This window comes from Prionailurus bengalensis, chromosome B2 (assembly GCF_016509475.1).
Source record: "Prionailurus bengalensis isolate Pbe53 chromosome B2, Fcat_Pben_1.1_paternal_pri, whole genome shotgun sequence".
NCBI lineage: Eukaryota > Metazoa > Chordata > Mammalia > Carnivora > Felidae > Prionailurus > Prionailurus bengalensis.
The window spans coordinates 30,363,000-30,381,326 of NC_057349.1; the positions used below are offsets into that span (position 1 = coordinate 30,363,000).

Here is an 18,327-nt window from a genome sequence, read left to right on the forward strand (position 1 = left end):
TGGTGGATAGACCCCTTGATTATGATATAATGCCCTTCTCCATCTCTTGATACAGACTTTATTTTAAAGTCTAGATTGTCTGATTAAGTATGGCTACTCCGGCTTTCTTTTGTTGACCATTAGCATGATAGATGGTTCTCCATCCCCTTATTTTCAATCTGAAGGTGTCTTTATGTCTAAAGTGGGTCTCTTGTAAACAGCATATCAATGGATCTTGTTTTCTTAACCATTCTGTTACACCATATCTTTTGTTTGGAGCATTGAGTTCATTGACGTTTAGAGTGAATACTGAAAGATATGAATTTATTGCCATTATGATGCTTGTAGAGTTGGACTTTCTGGTGGTGTTCTCTGGTCCTTTCTAATCTTTGTTGCTTTTGGTATTTATACACACGCGTGCACGCGCGCACACACACACACACACATATATATATATATATATATATATATATATATAATTTTTTTTCATCTTTTCTCCCCTCATAATTTCTTGCAGGGCTGGTTGAGTGGTCACAAACTCCTCTAATATTTGTTTGTCTGAGAAACTTTTTATCTCTCCTTGTATTTTGAATGACAGCCTTGCTGGATAAAGAATTCTTGGCTGCATATTTTTCTGATTCAGCACACTGAATATATCCTGCCACTCCTTTCTGGCCTGCCAAGTTTCTGTGGATAGATCTGCTGCAAACCTGATCTGTCTTCCCTTGTAGGTTAGGAACTTTTTTCCCCTTTCTGCTTTCATGATTCTCTCCTTGCCTGAGTGAGAGGGACTCAGGATCGCCAAAGAAACTTGACCCCCTTCTTCATTCCAGAGAGATGCCTGATATTCCACTGCCTCTAGGGCACAGGTTGCTAGGTGGGTACAGCTCCAGAGCAATGGGCTTAGTCAGGCCCTGGGTGGTAGGTAGTTGAGACACTCTAATGTCTATGACACCCTTGTTTCCTAAGACTGTCCCTTCTCCCTACCCTCCCAAGCTCTCCTGTCTCCCTGAAGGAGAGTCCAAAGACCTTTTCCCTCAGGGGTGCTGGTTGTTAGGGGAGATACTCCATGGCAACAGGTCTTAGAGAGGCTTGAGGCCAGAGCTCTCAGAACTCTTAGGAGCCCAGACAGAGGCAGTGCCCTCCTTCCTGGTTCCCATGTTAAATATTGATGCGGCCCTATTCCCCTGGGCTAGAGCCTAGTGTCTTCCACCCCTACTTGGCAATGGTTATCAAGGGTGGAAGCTGCCTGGAGCCTGAGGTTGTGGTCACACTGTAACTTAGAGGCCTCCCCACCCCCAACCTGAAGTCAGGGTTTTAGGCTCACGTGCAGGCTGGAGGAGTCTCACAGTCGTAGCCATCAAACAGACACTCTGCAGAGTCACACTGTGGGTGGCACTGCCCATCCCGGAAGAGAAGCCAACACCGGGAGTGGGAAGGGCAGCCCTTCCAGGGGTCCAGGACCCCCAGGGAGCAGTCTCCCCCATCCCAATTTCCTCCAGGGCCACTGCAGCCAGCATCACAGGCCCCATCTCCACCTCTTCCCTCACATCCCTTTGCTCCAGGCCTCTGACACCGGGGCCCTGGAGAGCTGGGAAGGCAGGAGCATTGGAAGGCTGGGGACCCCAGCCCAGGGATCTCTGAGCAACTGCCATTGTGTAGGCATGGAGAAGGAGGGCCACAGCCATGAGGAGCAGGTGGGGTCAGGCAGTCAGGGCCCCCGTAGCCATTGAGGCAGGGACAGCGGGGTGGGAAGCCAGGCTTGGGGGAAGACAGACACAGGCCACCGTGGTGGCAGTGGTGGTGGCCACAGGAGGGGGCTCTGTGGTTGCAGGTGGGGCCCTCAAAACCCTGTGGAGAGGAGAGAGATGTTGGGGAAGGCCCTTGTATTATTCTTCCCACTCCCCCCCAAGCGAACTCTCGGGTTAAGATAACACAGATGGCCCTAGAATCTCATATCTGGAAGGGGCCTCAGAGAACATCAGGTTTATATCAAGTCATTTTATAGATGTTGAAACCATGGCCCATGTTTTTTTCACATAATGACATATTACACAGTGAAAATGGACGAACCACCGCTGTGTGCAACAACCTGGAAGACTAAACACTTAATAGAGTGGTATTAAATGAATATTATCTTAGTCCTTGGACATAGGGTGATAAACTCTCTTTCTCTGGAAGCAGAAGAGGATAGAGGAAGACATAAGTACATGTGAGTCATCATTACTGTTGTAATTCTTAGGTTAGGTTCCTGGGTATTATGTTGTAAGAATAATAAAAAGAAGGCTGTGCACAAACCAATGATGATAGTGTATCATGAACAAAGGCTTATGATTAACCTGATTTCATGCATCTGAGGTCCACGTGTGCGCGCACACACACACACGTAAAAGAACTTACCCAAGGTCGCCCAGCTTGACTCTGGGGCCTTACCTTAGGCAGTGCCAATGATTTCTGAAAATCCATTCATGCTAACACCTGATCCTGCCTGCCCCCCTGAACTGCTTCTGAGAGCCACTCATCGCCATTCACATGGGCTGGTTCTCGTCAATAATTCCCACTCCAGTGCTCCCTAGACTCCCCTCTAGGATCCCACTCAGGCATTCTCACCTGGCACCAGTGTTGGGGGAAACAGAGAAGACTGCTTTGTGGTTACTTACCTGGAGGCAGTGGCAGGTGAAACCCAGGGGTGGTCCTGCTGTTGTCTCACAAGACCCTCCGTTGGAGCAGGGCTGGCTCTGGCAAGGGTCTGTCTCCACTTCACACCACTGGCCTGTGGAGGGTGGGGTTAGATGTCATACACTACTTCAGTCATTGCCCCCTTCCTAGCTCATTACTGGGAACTGACCCAGTACTACCTGCACAGGAAGGGATCCTGGGGCATATTCCCTGGGGTGGGGAGGCAGGGGGATGGACATGATGACTAGGCTGCCTTGTTGGTGAGGGTTGTCAACTCAGCTGTGCCACAGAGATGCCTACACACACCTTCCCAGGCCTCACCCGTGTATCCAGGCAGACATTGGCAGTAGAAGGCATTGGCCAGAGAGTGGCAGGCTGCAGTGCCTGGGGGGTGGCAGGGCTGGTCCAGACACTCATCTACGTCCCCTTCACAGTGCAGCCCCACAAAACCTGGAGGGCAGGTGCAGTAGAAGCCTCCAGGTTTGGGGGTGCAGGTCCCATGGTTGTGACAGGGCTGGGATTGACAAGCGTTGGATTTCTTTGAGCAGTTCCATTGTAGCCTGGGGCACACTGCGGGCAAAGAGGGTCAGACAGGGAACCAATAATCCAGCCCATCTCAACAGTACAGGGGAGCCAGCTCAAGACATTCTGCCTAATCCCTTCCCTACCTTCCAGTTCAGAGTATCACTCAACTGATCATCCATCACAGCCCTGCGTAGCTTCACCCTTGTATCTCAACTCCATGCTATACCCTTGTTCAATAGTGGGCAATTTAACTGCTCCAGCAGTCCCAAACCATCTTATGATACAATGCTATGAAACATAGTTCTGTTTTTGGTAAGACCTCCCTCCCTCAATCACACGCCTGACAGCCAGGCTCTGCCATGCTTTCTTAATTAATTTGTAAGTGTTTATTGAATGCCTGCTTCGTGCCAGGCACTGTTGTAGGCACTAGGAACATGAAGAAAATTAGAACTCATCCCTGCTTCCATGACGTTCTCAGTAAACCAGAGAGACAGCTAGCATTTATTGCATGGTTTCTATACATAAGCTCATAAAACCCTCCCAACAAACTTGTATGTGAATTATCTCATTTGATTCTCACTTTACAGAAAAGGCAAATGATTCCTGGAAAGACTGCATGACTCGGCTAGCAGGTGGCAGAGCTGGGATTCAGTGCAAGTCTGTGACTTCATAACCAGTACCCTTAGCCATTTTCCAATTGTTTACCTTTCTGCTAGTGGGAGAAGGGTCATCGATGAGGTCTGTACCATGTGCTGAGTTCTTGCAAGAGGAAGGAGAGCATGTAAGAATGCAGTACCAGGCTTCAGAAAGGTGGAGCAAAAGGGAATTACAGAGAGCGTGAGGAGTGGCTGGAGGGCTGGGAGAAGCGGGTGAGGGGGTATCTTGGAGATATCAGAGGGAAGGAGTCTCAGGAAAGGGGAGGTAAAGCTGAGTGTTGGGTGAAGGGGTGTTGGCTACTAATTAGTACACTGCTTTTGTGTATGTTTGAAAATGGTCATAATAAAAAGTTAAAGAATAAAATTAAAAAGTTAAGGAGGATGGTTGGGGGATTTGCATCACACCTTTTATCCAAAGTCAGCCTTCTGAGTACAGGCGTCAGGCTGCTTGGACTTGAATCCCAGCTTTGCCTCTTCTGCTCAGTGATCTGAACCACCAGGGAGAGGCCCAAACCCAGTCTGGAGAGAAGTTAGGGACATTTCCCTGAGGAAGGCACCTCTTGAGCACCGTCCAGTAGAAGTGGGTGGGGAAGGACACTGGAGAGCCAGTATAAGGGGTGTGTAGGGAAGCCAACAGCAGCTGGAGCAGAGAGTAGGAGGGCGAGGGTGTGGGGACATGAGACCTAAGAAGCAGGCAAGGCTGGGTCACGCTGGCCTTAGATTTCACTATCAAAGAGCCACATTGTGCGCCTGGGTGGCACAGTCGGTTAAGCGTCCGACTTCAGCCAGGTCACGATCTTGCGGTCCATGAGTTCGAGCCCCGTGTCAGGCTCTGGGCTGATGGCTCAGAGCCTGGAGCCTGTTTCATATTCTGTGTCTCCCTCTCTCTGCTCCTCCCCTGTTCATGCTCTGTCTCTCTCTGTCCCAAATATAAATAAACGTTGAAAAAAAAAAAAACAACAAAACAAAGAGCCACAATGGGGCGCCTGGGTGGCTCAGTCAGTTGGGCGTCCGACTTAGGGTCAGGTCATGAGCTCGCGGTCTGTGAGTTCGAGCCCCGTGTCGGGTTCTGTGCTGACAGCTCAGAGCCTGGAGCCTGCTTTGGATTCTGTGTCTCCCTCGCTCTCTGCCCCTCCCCCGCTCATGCTCTGTCTCTCTCTGTCAAAAATAAATAAACATTAAAAAAAAAAATTTTTTTTTTTAAAAGAGGTGGGCAGCCACTGAAGGGTTTTAAGCAGGGGAGTGACAGGTCAGCTTAACGTTTTCATACAGCACCCTGGTAGTGGAGTAAAGGTTGAGTCTATAGGTGGACAAGTGGGGAGGCAGGGACGATAGGAGGGTGCTCCATGTGTCCGGGTGGAAGGCAGCAAAGGCCTAGACTGAGGCAGTGGGACAAAGGGTGAAGGAGGAAGGACAGAATTGAGAAAGATTTAGGAGGCCAAATGGCATGACTTGGTGGTTGGTTGGGTATGTGGGTAAAGGAAAGGGAAATGAATACATCACTACACGCCTCCTCAACTACTTTTCCCACATCCACCCACGCTTGTCTCCCCTACTGCTCTCCTCTAGACCGGCTTACCTGGCAGAGATACCCAGTGGGCTGGGCCATGCACGTGGCCCCATGTTGGCAGGGCCTGGACTCACATGGGTTCACCCTGTCCTGACATACGCTGCCTTGGAATCCAGGGGGGCAGTGGCAGAAATAGGAGGAGCCACTGTCGATGCAGAGACCTCCATTCTGGCACAGGGAAGAAACTTCTGTGCCTGAGAAGAAAGGCAAACAGGGATAGATAAAGCTAAGTTAGGTTCTCAGGGGCCCCAGACACAGAGCAGAGAGGCTCATGGGGATCACTGACATTCCTGGGGTGGGTGGAGGCCACTTGGAGCCTGAGGAGTCAATAAATTCTGGTGCTGAAGAGATTAAGACATCAAGATCCCCCTCCTGCCTGTTCTGCCAGAATGGAGAGAGATACCTCTTGTTAAACTTATTAGAGCATTATAAGCAACTGTATTCTTGGCTTAAAACAAGTCTGAAGGAAGAAAGAACTCAGTGGAAACTTTAGGTGCCTAAGTCTGTCCCCTGAATTGGCATCCTGTGATGTTCTCTCACTGTGATTCCCATCCCCTAACCCCACAGTAGTCTCTTTCCTGAGTTCTGCTCATATTAAACTCATTGGAATGAGGGGGCGGTATTCTTTCACAAGGGGGTTGGCATAACATGAAAATGATTGGGAGCAGCAGCTTAGTGAAGTTGGGTTAAGTGTGATCCATTCTAGCTGAGTTATGATGATAGTGACAGAGTTGAGTTGCTTCACATGGAGTTATGTCTCAGTGGTTGTGATAAACTGGAGTCTTGTGGTCTGGGTTGAGTTGGTGGTGTTGCTTGAGTTGCTTTGAGCATGGTGATAGGAGGGCTGAGCTATAGAATCAGCGGTAGTGGTTGGTCTGTGTTACTTTGACTCTTAGTTGGTTGTTTTGGTCAAAGGTTGTATGTGGGTGCCCTTAGGGATCGGGTAGAGAGGGACATCTTTTCTCTCTTCATCTGTTCCCCAGTTGGTCCTTGGGTTAGTACCTTGGCTCAGAGCGGCCTTCTGGCAAGAGGACAGCAGAAGGGAGCAAAAGGGGTCTAGGGGTCTTTGCTCACTTGTCTGCACAGCTAGGACGGGTCCTTCCCTCACAGCGTGGGCCTTGAAAGCCCGCAGCACAGAGGCAGGAGGAGGTGCCAGGCCTGTTCACACAGGTACCCCATTGAGGCACGGGGCTGGAGAGAGGAGGCTGTGAGGGGTTGGGTTCCTTACCCATACCTGGCCTGTGACCTTAGTCACACCCCGCACAGGACATACACGCACTCCCTGCTGCCCCCATCAAAACTGCAGCTCGTGGTGGCCAGTTGATTTTTATCAGACGGCACCAACACACCCTGACCAGTTCCTCCATCCACCTGTGGCCCAGCCCCAGAACATGGTAGGGACTCACCAGAGGCACAGTGGTCAGTGCTTGTCTGGCAGCAGGGCCCAGTGTGGCTCCGAGGGCAGGTGCAGGAATAGCCCCCAGGGCTGGGGCTACAGGAGCCACGGTTGAGACAGGGCCCTGAGTGACAAGCCGCTAGCTCCTCGCTGCAGGTGGGGCCTGAGGGAAATGAGTGGGGTCTGAGAAAGGGCATCCTCTTCTCTCTGTCTTCCTCCACTTATCTCCCCTTCCTTTTCCTCATCCCCATCCCTTTTGTCTTCCATCCAACCTCTTTTCTTTTCTTACCACCTCCTGCATATCGCCTGTGGTCCCTGCAGCACATGCCCAGTTCTCCTTGGTGGTGTCCAAAACCCAGAGGCCTTGGACACATGCCTCTACTGGTCTTGCTCTTGATTAGAGGTGGCCAGCCCAGAATGTCTGTGGTTTGGGAAGGGCCTCACCTGTGTAGCCTGTGGGGCAGGTACAGTTGTAGCCCGAGGGCTGGGGGTGGCAGGTCCCCCCATGCGCACAGGGCGTGGAGATGCAGCCCCCTAGCTCTGCTTCACATTCTGGTCCTGTCCATCCCACATCACACACACATGAGGATCTGGTCATAACGAGAAAAAGAAGAGTGTTTGTCTTCTTCTGGTGATTTTTTCTTCTCCCCTCCCCACTCCTCATCATTGGTTAGACCCTATGACTTTCTTTTTTTTTCTTTTTAATGTTTATTTTTGAGAGAGAGAGAGAGAGAGAGAGAGAGAGGGACAGGGTGTGAGTGGGGAGGGGCAGAGAGAGAGGAAGATACAGAATTTGAGGCAGGCTCCAGGCTCTGAGCTGTCAGCCGTGAGATCACAACTTGAGCCGAAGTCAGATGCTTAACTGACTGAGCCATCCAGGCACCTCTTCTGTTTTTAAGTAGGCTTCACGCCCATTCCGGAGTCCAATCCAGCCTGGAGCCCAACGTGGGACCTGAACTCACCACCCTGAGATCACATCCTGAGCTGAGGTCAAGAGTTCGACATTGAACCAACTGAGCCACCCAGCCCCCTGATCTCTTCTTTTTTTTGGCCCTGAGACTCTGGTCCCCTTCTTCAGTGGCTCTGTTCTCAGCATTGTCCCCCTTCCATACCTGCCTCCTGCTTGTTTTCTCCCACTATATGTATGAATATGTATATACATTTCTTCTATAATTTGTTTGTTATCTGTCTTTCCTCATTAGAATGAGAGCTCCATGAGAACAGACACTTTGTCTCTTTTGTTCTGTGCTATTCCTCCAGGGCCTGGAAAAGATCCACACATAGTAGATGTTCAATATTTGTCTAATGTATGATTTTTTTTTCAAATTTTTCAATTTTTTATTTTTGAGAGAGAGAGAGAGAGAGAGAGACAGAGTGAGAGTGGGAGAAGGGCAGAGAGAGAGAGGGAGACACAGAATCTGAAGCAGGCTCCAGGCTCCGAGCTGTCAGCACAGCTTGGACGCGGGGCCTGAACTCATGAACTGTGAGATCATGACCTGAGCCGAAGTCGGACGCTCCAGGACTGAACCACCCAGGTACCCCTCTAATGTATGATTAATTGGCCCTGCGATTTCATGTTTTTCTTCCTGTTCTGACCCTCTAGCCCTCTGTTTCTCCTGTTATTTATGAACTCTCCCCTCACGGGATAGCACTCACTAGTGGATCCCTCACCTTGGCTTTGACCTCAGAACTTGGCCATTTCCTTCTTCTTCCCTATTGGTCATTTCTTGCAGACTCACCCCTCCCTGGTTGTCTCCCCCTGGCCTAGCTGAGGAGGACCCAGAGGACAGTGGAAGGTTACCTCTGGCAGTGTCCGTGGTGGCAGGTGCAGTTGTCCTCAACGGGGGCACAGCCAGGGCTTCCGTCAGGGCAGAGGCAGTGGGCCTTGTCTTCTTGATCTTGGCATTTTTGCTTGGGCTGGCACAGGTTGGGGGCACACAGGGGAAGCTCACAGAGATGACCTGGGGTGGGGAGATGGGTCACAGGGAAAACAGAGTCCCTCTATGTCCTTGATGGGGCCAAAGCCACTTTTTACATATGACTTGCTCACTCCCCAAGAACCTGTCCTTCAGTGGCTCCCTGTTGCCTCAGGATACTGTCTACCTTCCTCAGAATGGCACACAGGGTCCTGCATGGCAAAATTCACAATGCAGTTACCTGCAGCTAAAACATGTAATCATTCTGTCTTGACAAACTCCTACTCATTCTTCCAGACTCAGCTCAGCCATTACCTCCTCATGAAGCCTTCTCATCTCTAGTCTGGTTGGCTGGTCCTTTGTGCTCTTACAGAATCCTGTGCAGTCTCTCTCAGAGCACCTGTGGCTAAAACCAACAGGAGACTTCTTGGTTTCTCTGCACTAGATTTAAAGCCACTTGAGGAGAGCAGGTCTCTTACCAACTTGTGTCTGTGTCTGGCTGTGCATAGTAGGCACTTAATACATTCTAAATAAGGAAATGAATGGCTTCCTCTTGAACCCCATCCTGTTTCTGAGCCCTAATCATACCATTCATGTTGGGCCCAGTAGGGCCCTGTAAATAACACCTGCTGTCAGCCTGAGGTTGTGCAAACTTTGCATTGAATAATTTGAAGGGGTTCCATTCTCATTCTCTTTTTACAGTCCAACCCTTGAATATCCAGCAATGACCTCTGCTCCACCCCTAATGGACTCAACTATCCTGCCAGTCTAACACCTCCCCTGCTTACCTGTGAAGCCAGAGGGGCAGAGGCAAAAGAAGGCTCCTGGGAGATCCAGGCAGCTTGCTCCAGTGGGGCATGGGCCACTCAGACACTCATCCACCTCGGCCTGACAGTGAGGGCCTTCAAAGCCTATGGCACAGCAGGAGGGTCAGGGACCTGCAGGGGAGTCTGCACTTGGCCCCCACTCTTCCCTCCAGTGTTTGAGCACTGGTCTACCTGGAAGACACTCGCAATGGAATGATCCAGGCTGGTCCTGGCACTGCCCACCGTTGGCACAGGGAGAGCTTCCACACTCATCGATGTCCTCCTCACACCGGGAGCCAGTGAATCCTGGGGAGCAGGGAGTAAGTGGGGAGAGATGGTAAAGGTTATCTTTCGTTTCCTTTCGTTTCCTTTCCTCTCCTCCCCTCCCCTCCCCTCCCCTCCCCTCTCCTCTCCTCTCCTCTCCTTTCCTTCTTTTTCTTTCTTTTGTGACTTTGGACTCATCAGGGAGTTTGTTACAAATATTTGTGACTGAGATGTACAGGTATGATTTCATGGATTCAAACAAGAAATTTAGAGCTAATGCGGATATTTAACCTTCTATTTACACAGACAGAAATATCATTGCTATGAATTGCAGTGAAGAGAATCTTGTTTCAAATGGCTTGGTTTGGAGGTTCATCTGCACGTATCATTATATAATGAAGGTACCAATCTGGGGGCTTCTCAAAGAGTGATTTGTATTTCAGAACATAACAGCATATCTTAGTAACTTCATTCTTTATATAAAGAAGGTATAACTGGCTGTGTGTGTGAATGGTGAAAATAAAGCATAAATGCAAGTCGTGGCCCCTCCCCTCAGCAGGAAAAGTGAACCTGGGGGGCTTCCCAGAGAAGACACCTGGGGCAGGTGGAGGTGACAGGAGGATGATGTTCAGCACCTGCCAGTTGTGTGACTTTGGGCAAGTTACTCAAGCTGTCTAGGCTGCAGTGTCCTCTTCTGTAAAAGGGGAATAATAGAACCTACCTTATGGTGTCATTGAAAGGATTAAATGAGGTAATGCCTGAAAAGTACACAGCCAAGTGCCTGGCCTGGAGCAAATATTCAAGAAACATCTGTTATCATCACATCAGGGAACCGAGGGATCGATAATGGTGGAGAAGGAAGGCCGGGGGCAGTTTTCCCTGCATCCAGGGTGAGCAGTGCCAAGACCAGCCTGGGTTCCCCACGAGCCAGAAAGGACGATTTGGGTAATTTGGCAGGACAGAGATAAAGGTGGATGAGTACGTGAGGAAGGTTTGGGATGTAACAGAAGAGAGTTGGGGGAGCAGAGGAGTTGGGAGAAATGGGAGCCTCGTTGGCCAAGCCAGGGTGAACTTCCAAAGGTTTGGGATTGCCGGGCCTGCACTGTGGTTCAGGGGGCTGGGCTGAAGGACTGGAGTGGAATCTGTACTCACCAGGCAGGCAGACACACAGGAAGCCGTTGAGGAGGTCCTGGCAGTCAGCCTGGTTCAGGCAAGGAGCAGAGGCACAGTCGTCTGTCTCCACCTCACAGAGCTGCCCTTCTAAGCCTGGGACATGGAGATGTGGTGCAGGCTGAGCCCTGCCCGGGCTGCTCACCCCTTCTGCCCAGGAGGACCAGGGTTCTAGAACCCTCCCAGGGTGCTGTGTGCCTGAAGGTTGGGGCGACGAGCCTGCGGTCCTGCTGCTCTGCTGTGTGTGGCTCTGCCCCCTTTAAATGTGAAAGCTCAGGGAGCAAGGCACCTGCTGGGACCCGAGGGGGCAGCAAGGAAGTACCTTTGGGGGCCATTCTCTGTGCCCAGACAGCAGGCTCACTGGGCTGGGCTAATGAGCCTGGAGGTCCTCAAGGTCAAATGAAACAAATGGGCATCTGCTTGGAGGTGAGTCATGCCTCTTGTTCTACCCCAGCAGGCTCTGTGCCAGGGAGACCAGGAGTCCCCAAGGGGGGGTACTTGAAGGGCATTTGGGTAGCTTGTTGGTCACATATTTGTCCTGTATCTTTGGGCTTGTCCTGGTACCCGCAGTCTCACCCCGAACTGAAGCTGGATCAGCCTCTGGACCTCGGCTGCCTCCCACTTCTTGCCTGGGGATTCTGCCTCTGAAGTTCCTTGGTATCTATGACCTTGTCCCTTGGATGACTGCATGGTTTTCTCAGCTTTTTTCCTTGGATGCTGCTCAGTTTAGGAAGGCTGTTTGGTGTAGTGGTTAAATCTACTGAAGCCCTGGGTTTGAATCCCGGCCATGCCACTTACTGGCTGGACAACTCACTTAATCTCTCTGTGTCTGTTTCTTGTAAAATGGGCACAGTAACAATACTGACCTTAGAGGGTTCTTGCCAAGATGACAAAATGCATGTAAGATGTTCAGGTGGTACTTGGCAGAAAGTAAGCTATTATTTTTTTGGTTTCATTCAGCTTCCTGATATCGGGTTGGTCACTATACCCCTGGGGAGACCTGTCTCCCTTAAAAGTAACTTGGAGGTAGGTGCAGCCTTGTGGCACTTTTTTTTTCCTATTGTACCAAATTCAAGCATATAGGCCCTTTGGGGGTTTAAGCATTTACTCAATCTCTACAGGGGAGAGTTTCTGTGATTAGGAGGAACATTCTGAGTTGGCATGAGCCGAGGCTGCTGCTGTTCTGCTCTTCCTTGATGGGCCTCTGTGTACAGTGGACCAGGCTGCACACTTTACAATGACTATGAAGTGAATGCTCTCCTCTCACCCCCAGAGTTGAGCAGTGTACAACCTCAGTACCATCTGTGGCTGCCCTTCTCCTAGAGGCCATGGGTTTCCCAGAGTGTTCATCATGGGTGGGGAGATGAGAAAGAGGTATTCTTTGATAGCTGATCCCAACTGGCCTGGGGCTATCTATGTTCTGGAGGGGTCATGCCTAGTGGGTTCAGGATTAGTCCCCTGTGTCCTCTACTCAGGGCCCTATCCATCTAGTACCTGGTGGGCAGAGGCAGTGGAAGGTGGCAAGCAGGTCCAGGCAGGTGCTGCCTAGATGGCAGGGCTGGGACAGGCACTCATTGTGACCAGCCTCGCAGCGGGAGCCCGTGTAGCCAGGGGGACAGAGGCAGTCAAAGGAGCCAGGGGTTTTGAGGCAAGAGCCGCCGTGTTCACAGGGACTGGGGCCTTGCTGGGCTAGGAGGAGAGGGGTCAGAAGTTCACAGGGGCCCAGGGCAGAAGGTCAAGGAGGCCAGACTGCCAGGGAAGGCATGAGGGCCTGCTTGTGGCAGAATGAACACATCGGAGAAAGGGCTGGTGTCTTTAACACAGACGAGGACTAAGTGGGGCCCGGAGGGCTAAGCACTGGTGAGAAGACCGTGTAGGGAAGAATTGCCAAATCTGGACAAAATTGGGAAAAAAGAGATGATTGTATTTTTAATTTGAAAAACAATTTGCAGAGGCTGTTTGGGACTCAGAGAGGATCTGATGTGGGGGTGCCTTACCCATCTGACACTCGTCCAGGTCCTGGTGGCAGGTGGGCCCCGAGTAGCCAGGCTGACACAGGCAGAGTGGAGAGCCTGTCAGGGGATTGGTGCTGCACTGGGCTTCCCCGTGGCATGGCTGGCTCAGGCACATGTCCTCCATGTGGCACAGGAGTCCTGGAGGGCAGGATGGGCATGAGGCTCTTGGGCCGCTTGAGGATCCCAGCTGTCCCCCTTATGCTTCTGTCACTTGCCATCCTCACGGCCATGTCCCCGAGCCCTCTGTCACACCTGTGCGGCCAGGTGGGCAAAGGCAGGAGAAGGAGCCCACACGATCGAAGCAGGTGGATCCCGGGGCACAGGTGGCAGCAACACAGTCGTCTAGGTTCTCTTCACAGCCTGTGCTTCCCCAGCCGCTCACACACACACAATGGAAGCTGCCAGCTGAGTTCTGGCAGGTACCCCCATTTAGGCAGCGAGGGGGACCCTGAGCCTCACATTCATCCACATCTTCGGAGCAATCCCAGCCTGTGGGGGATGGGATGGGAAGGGGACAAAGGCTGGAGTTGGGAGCCCTGTGAGGAGGGGAGGCTAGGGGCTGATCATATGGGCCACGGGTGCCATGGACTTGGCTTAAAGGACTCACCTGTCTAGGCCTCTGGGCAGAGGCACGTGTAGGTGCTCAGCCCATCCAGGCAAGTGCCCCCGTTCTGACACTGGTGCCCAGCACAGTCATCTGGATTCACCTCACAGCTCGGGCCTCTGAAACCTGACAGAGTCATGGGATTAGCGAAGGGAAGGGGACCTCCCTGCCCCGAGAGAGGGGTGGCAGACGTGAGGACGCACCTTGGGGGCAGAGGCAGAGGTGGAGGGTGGAGTCTCTCCCTGGAACCAGGTGACAGGTGCCCCCATTGGGACAGCCCGTAGGGGGGCAGGGTCCTGGCTGGAGCTCACAGCGTGGACCCTCCTGCCCAGTGGGGCAGTGACACCAGAAAGATCCCAAGGTGTTATGGCAGGAAGTGCCTTTGGGGCAGGGCCCTGGGTCCAGGAAACACTCATTGATATGTTCGCAGGCATGACCCTCGAAGCCAGGTGGGCAGCGGCACTGGTCTGGGGGTATGTGGCCAGACACACCCCTCCATTGACGCAGGGATTGGCTGAGCAGAAGTCCCGAAGCTGGCACTGCTCACCTGAGGCAGAGGACAGAGGGCGTTGTTCAATCCCCGCCCCCTGCTCCTCTGGGAGAATCCAGCTCTCAGTCTGGATTATCTGTGTCTGATTTTCATGTTGCCTTCTCTTTGTTCCCATAGGCTTTTTGCCCTGCTCCACCACCCCTTGCCTCAGTTTTGGCATTCTGGAAAATGGGAACTGTCGTTGTTGATGGGAGTATTGCAGGCTGGCCCTGCTGAGCAGACCTGAGACACAGTGTCCTTCCAAATTTGGTGGCCTTTCCTTGGCGGGGAGGAGAAAAGCAGCTGGCCTCCAGACTCGGCACCTTGCTGTGCCACCACCGCTGTGTGCCCTCAGGTGTGTCTGGCCTCCCTTGTCTGGATTTCCTAATCTTTAGGTGGGTACAGTGTTGCAGATAATGATAAGGAGACAGACGTCTCGTCTGTTCCCCCCAGTGGCAACGGCGGTGGTGGCGGCTGGCACTGGGCTAAGTGACCACCTCCTGAACATCACTCCCTTTCCTCCTCTCGACAACGTTATGAAGTGTGGACATCAGCTGGCAACTGAGGATGCAGAGAGCTTAACTACCTGATGCAAGGGCGCGCGTCTCATCGGTGGCAGAGCTGGCACTGGACACGTGGGCCGCTGCTTGAAGCACAAGGCCAGGCAAGTTGCCATTGGCAGTCCTCCTTGTTGTCACACCACGAGAGGCTGGTCTCCCACCCTGAAATCCTCAGAATTACCCAGGCACTCAAACTATCTCCATGCCTGGGCCCACCCCAGACCCACTAAAGCAGCCTTTCTGGGACGTGGGCACCGGTATGTTGCAGGCTTTCCAGGTGATTGCTGTGCCTTGCCACGTTTGAGAAGCCTTGCTCTTCTAGTCCATCCCTCACAGATCACTTTCCTCCACGTGTGGTCTTCACTGCCCTGTCCAGTCCCCTCCCTCCTGGTAGATCAGAGGAGCCTTCCTCTCCAGGGGCTCTCACTTCTGTCCCATAAGCCTGACTGCTTCCCCGGGCTAGGACACCCTTCCCACCAGGGGTCCCATACCCTCGCCCCAGGGTTGCACCCCTCTTCCTTGCCTTGATACCCGTTCCTCTCTCTGGGTCAGATCCCTTCCACCCCCATTACACCTCCCACCACCACAGTCTTTCCAGGTGCTGTTATGGGCTCCTACTAGGAAGGTTAAAGGCCAGATGCCCATTATGCAAATCTAGGAGGTTCCCCTCTCCCTGCCTTGTGCTAGGCATTAACCCTCTAGCTACTGGGTCGGGGGCCAGGCTGAGGCACTAAGGGGGCTATGGCAGTAGCCATTTACTAACGGGTTGGAAAACACTTCAACGTTTTAACCATTGGTACAGCCATGCTGGTGAATGTGTCTCGGGTCAATGGTCAGCAAGAGGGCTTGTTGACTCTCACAGCCTCTGTCCTCAAAGGAGCTGGCTGTTTTGCAGACTCCAGTTCCATCTTTCCCACCCCACTTCCCAGTCCAGTGTTCCTGGCTGTCCCGTCCTCCCCACCACTGCAGCGCTCACCTGTCCATCCAGGCAGACAGGAACATCGTGGGCGGCCTGAGGCCTGGATATGGCAGCGGCCCATTTTGGAACAGAAGGAAGAACAGGGGTCCTTGAGTTGGGCCTGGCACCTGTGGCCAGTGAAGCCAGAGGGGCAGGTGCAGGAGAAGCTGGGGGCCAAGGGAGAGGGAAGGCTGGGGGAGCCTGGGAGGGCGGGAAGCAGAGCTTGGCAGCTGCCCCCATTCTGGCAGAGCTGGCCATCCTGGCAGGGGTCAGGAAACTGGCATGTCTCACCCAGGAAGCTAGGGGCACACCTGAGAAGGGGAGGAGAGTGGAAAACTTAAGTCACTGGGTCCTCTTTGCCTTCTCTGCCACCTCCCTTCCTTTGCCTTCATTTGTTTCCCTTTAGTGCCTTTACCTCCTCCCTTTCTCCTTCCTTCCCAGTCCCTCCTCCTCCCCAGCTCTCCCTCCCCATTTCTGGTCTCCCACTCCCAGGAGACACACTCACTGGCAGCTCCCTTGTCCCTGAGATAGGCTCAGGCAGGTGCCTCCGTTGGCACAGGGTTCTGGGAAGTCCCCACACCGAAGCACTAGGGATGGAGATGAGGAAGGCATGGGAGTGGGGAGCGCTGTGCTCCCAGATTTCTCTGGGTGCTTTGCTGCCTGCAGCAGCCCCACACGTGCTCTCAGCCACCACCACTTCTGCACTTGCCTGATCCCTACCAGAGTGGTGTTCTTGCCCTCGCATCGCCCCGCCCCCATCCCAGGCCTAGGCAGGCCCAGATCTTTGGAGACATTGCTGACTCCTCTCTCTCATACTGCATATCCAATCTGTCTTAAATCCTACTGGCCTACATTCACAATCTTTCCAGAATCTGACCACTTCTCATCTCTTCTCATCCCCACTGGTAGCACCCTAGTCCAAACCACCATCATCTCTTGCATCTCCTAACTTGCCTCCTTGCTGTTGTCATTGCTCCCTTGGCTATTTGTCTATACAGTAGTCACAGTGAATCTGCTAAAATATGAGTCAGACCATGTTGCTCCTATGCCCAAAACTCTCCAATCACTTCTGTATTCACTCATAGTAAAGCCAAATTTCTTAAAGGGCAGGCACGGCCCTACATATTGGCTCCTTTCCTCTCCTGCCTTGTTTACCTCTCTGACGTCATCTCTTATTACTCCTCCCCTCCACTGTGCCACACTGTCCTCCTAACTGTTCTGTAAACAGGCACATTCACACCTTAGGACCTTTGTACTTGTTCTTCCCACTCCCTGGACTGCTTTTCCCCCCAGCTACCCGTATGGCTTGCTCCCTCAACTCAAAAGACTTTCATAAAATTCATAGGAAATATGAAGGACTCAGAATAGCCAAAACAATAGATTTATATTTCCCAATTTCAAAAGTTATGACAAAGCTATTGTAATCAAGGCAGTGTGGTATGGACATAAGTTTAGACATTAAGCTCAATGCGATAGAATTGATTTATGGTCAATTGATTTTCAACCAAGGTGCCGAGACAATTCAGAGGGAGGAAGAAAAGTGTTTTCAACAAATGGTAGTGGGGGGCACCTGGGTGGCTTGGTCAGTTAAGCAGCAGACTCTTGATCTTGGCTCAGGTCATGATCTCATAGTTATGAGATCAAGTCCTGCATCGAGTGCTGAATGTGGAGCCTGCTTGGAATTCTCTCTGACTCTGTCTCTCTGTCTCTGTCTCTCTCTGCTCCTCTGTCTTACGCACTCTCTGTCATAAAATAAATATGTTAACATTAAGAAAACCCACAACCAAATCGGGGCGCCTGGGTGGCTCAGTCAATTAAGTGTCCGACTTCGGCTCAGGTCATAATCTCTCACTTTGTGAGTTCAAGCCCCCCATCAGGCCCTGTGCTTACAGCTCAGAGCCTGGGGCCTGCCTCACATTCTGTGTCTACCTCTCTTTCTGCCCCTCCCCCGGTGTTGCTCTGTCTCTCTCACTCTCAAAAATGAAAAAATGTTAAAAAAAATTTAAAAACAAACAAACAAAGAAACACCAAATAGTACTGGGACGATTGGTTCTCTACATACAAAGAATGAGTTTGGACACTTATCTCACAAAATACACAAAATTTAACTCAAAATCAATCATAGACCTAAACATAATAGCTAAAGTATAAAAATGTTAAAAGAAACCCTAAGAGTGAATATCATGATTTTGGATTGGACAATGGTTTTAACATGTGACACCAATGTATAGGCAACAAAATAAAATTTTGATAAATTGGACTTAATCAAAATTAAAAATTTTTGTGCTCTGAAAGGAGCCTTAAGAAAATGAAAAGACAAGCAACAGAATGAGAGCAAATATTTGCAAATCATATATCAGATAGGGGACTTGTATCCAGAATATATGAAAAATTCATAAGCCAATATTGAGACTCAGAAATGGGCAAAATATTTGAATAGCCTTTTCCCCCAAGAAGATGTACCAATGGCTAATAAACACATGGAAATATGCTGTTTGGGATTCACTCAGCTTCTTTTTTTTTTTTTTTTTCCCTTTTTCTACCCCAGGTAAAAATTGAGACATACATTTATTTATTTATTTATTTATTGCTTGTTATTTATTTTTATTTATTAATTTAATTTAATTTAATTTAATTTTTTTAATGTTTATTTATTTTTGAGACAGAGAGAGACAGAGCATGAACAGGGGAGGGGCAGAG

At 51.1% G+C, this 18,327-nt stretch overlaps 1 protein-coding gene across 1 annotated transcript; it reads right to left on the reverse strand.

Moving 5' to 3' along the window:
- Positions 1-1,250: 1,250 nt before the first annotated feature.
- Positions 1,251-16,342, reverse strand: LOC122489351 (neurogenic locus notch homolog protein 4-like). The gene is given in 22 exon segments (XM_043591072.1): positions 1,251-1,830; positions 2,640-2,752; positions 2,980-3,210; positions 3,213-3,228; positions 5,419-5,603; positions 6,412-6,482; positions 6,484-6,586; positions 6,589-6,600; positions 6,816-6,968; positions 7,250-7,395; positions 8,607-8,766; positions 9,510-9,632; positions 9,720-9,833; positions 10,944-11,057; positions 12,456-12,650; positions 12,959-13,114; positions 13,229-13,465; positions 13,584-13,706; positions 13,784-14,047; positions 14,050-14,127; positions 15,646-15,938; positions 16,133-16,342. Coding segments are annotated over 22 exon segments (3,522 nt in total). The 5' UTR covers positions 16,240-16,342; the 3' UTR covers positions 1,251-1,302.
- Positions 16,343-18,327: the final 1,985 nt, after the last annotated feature.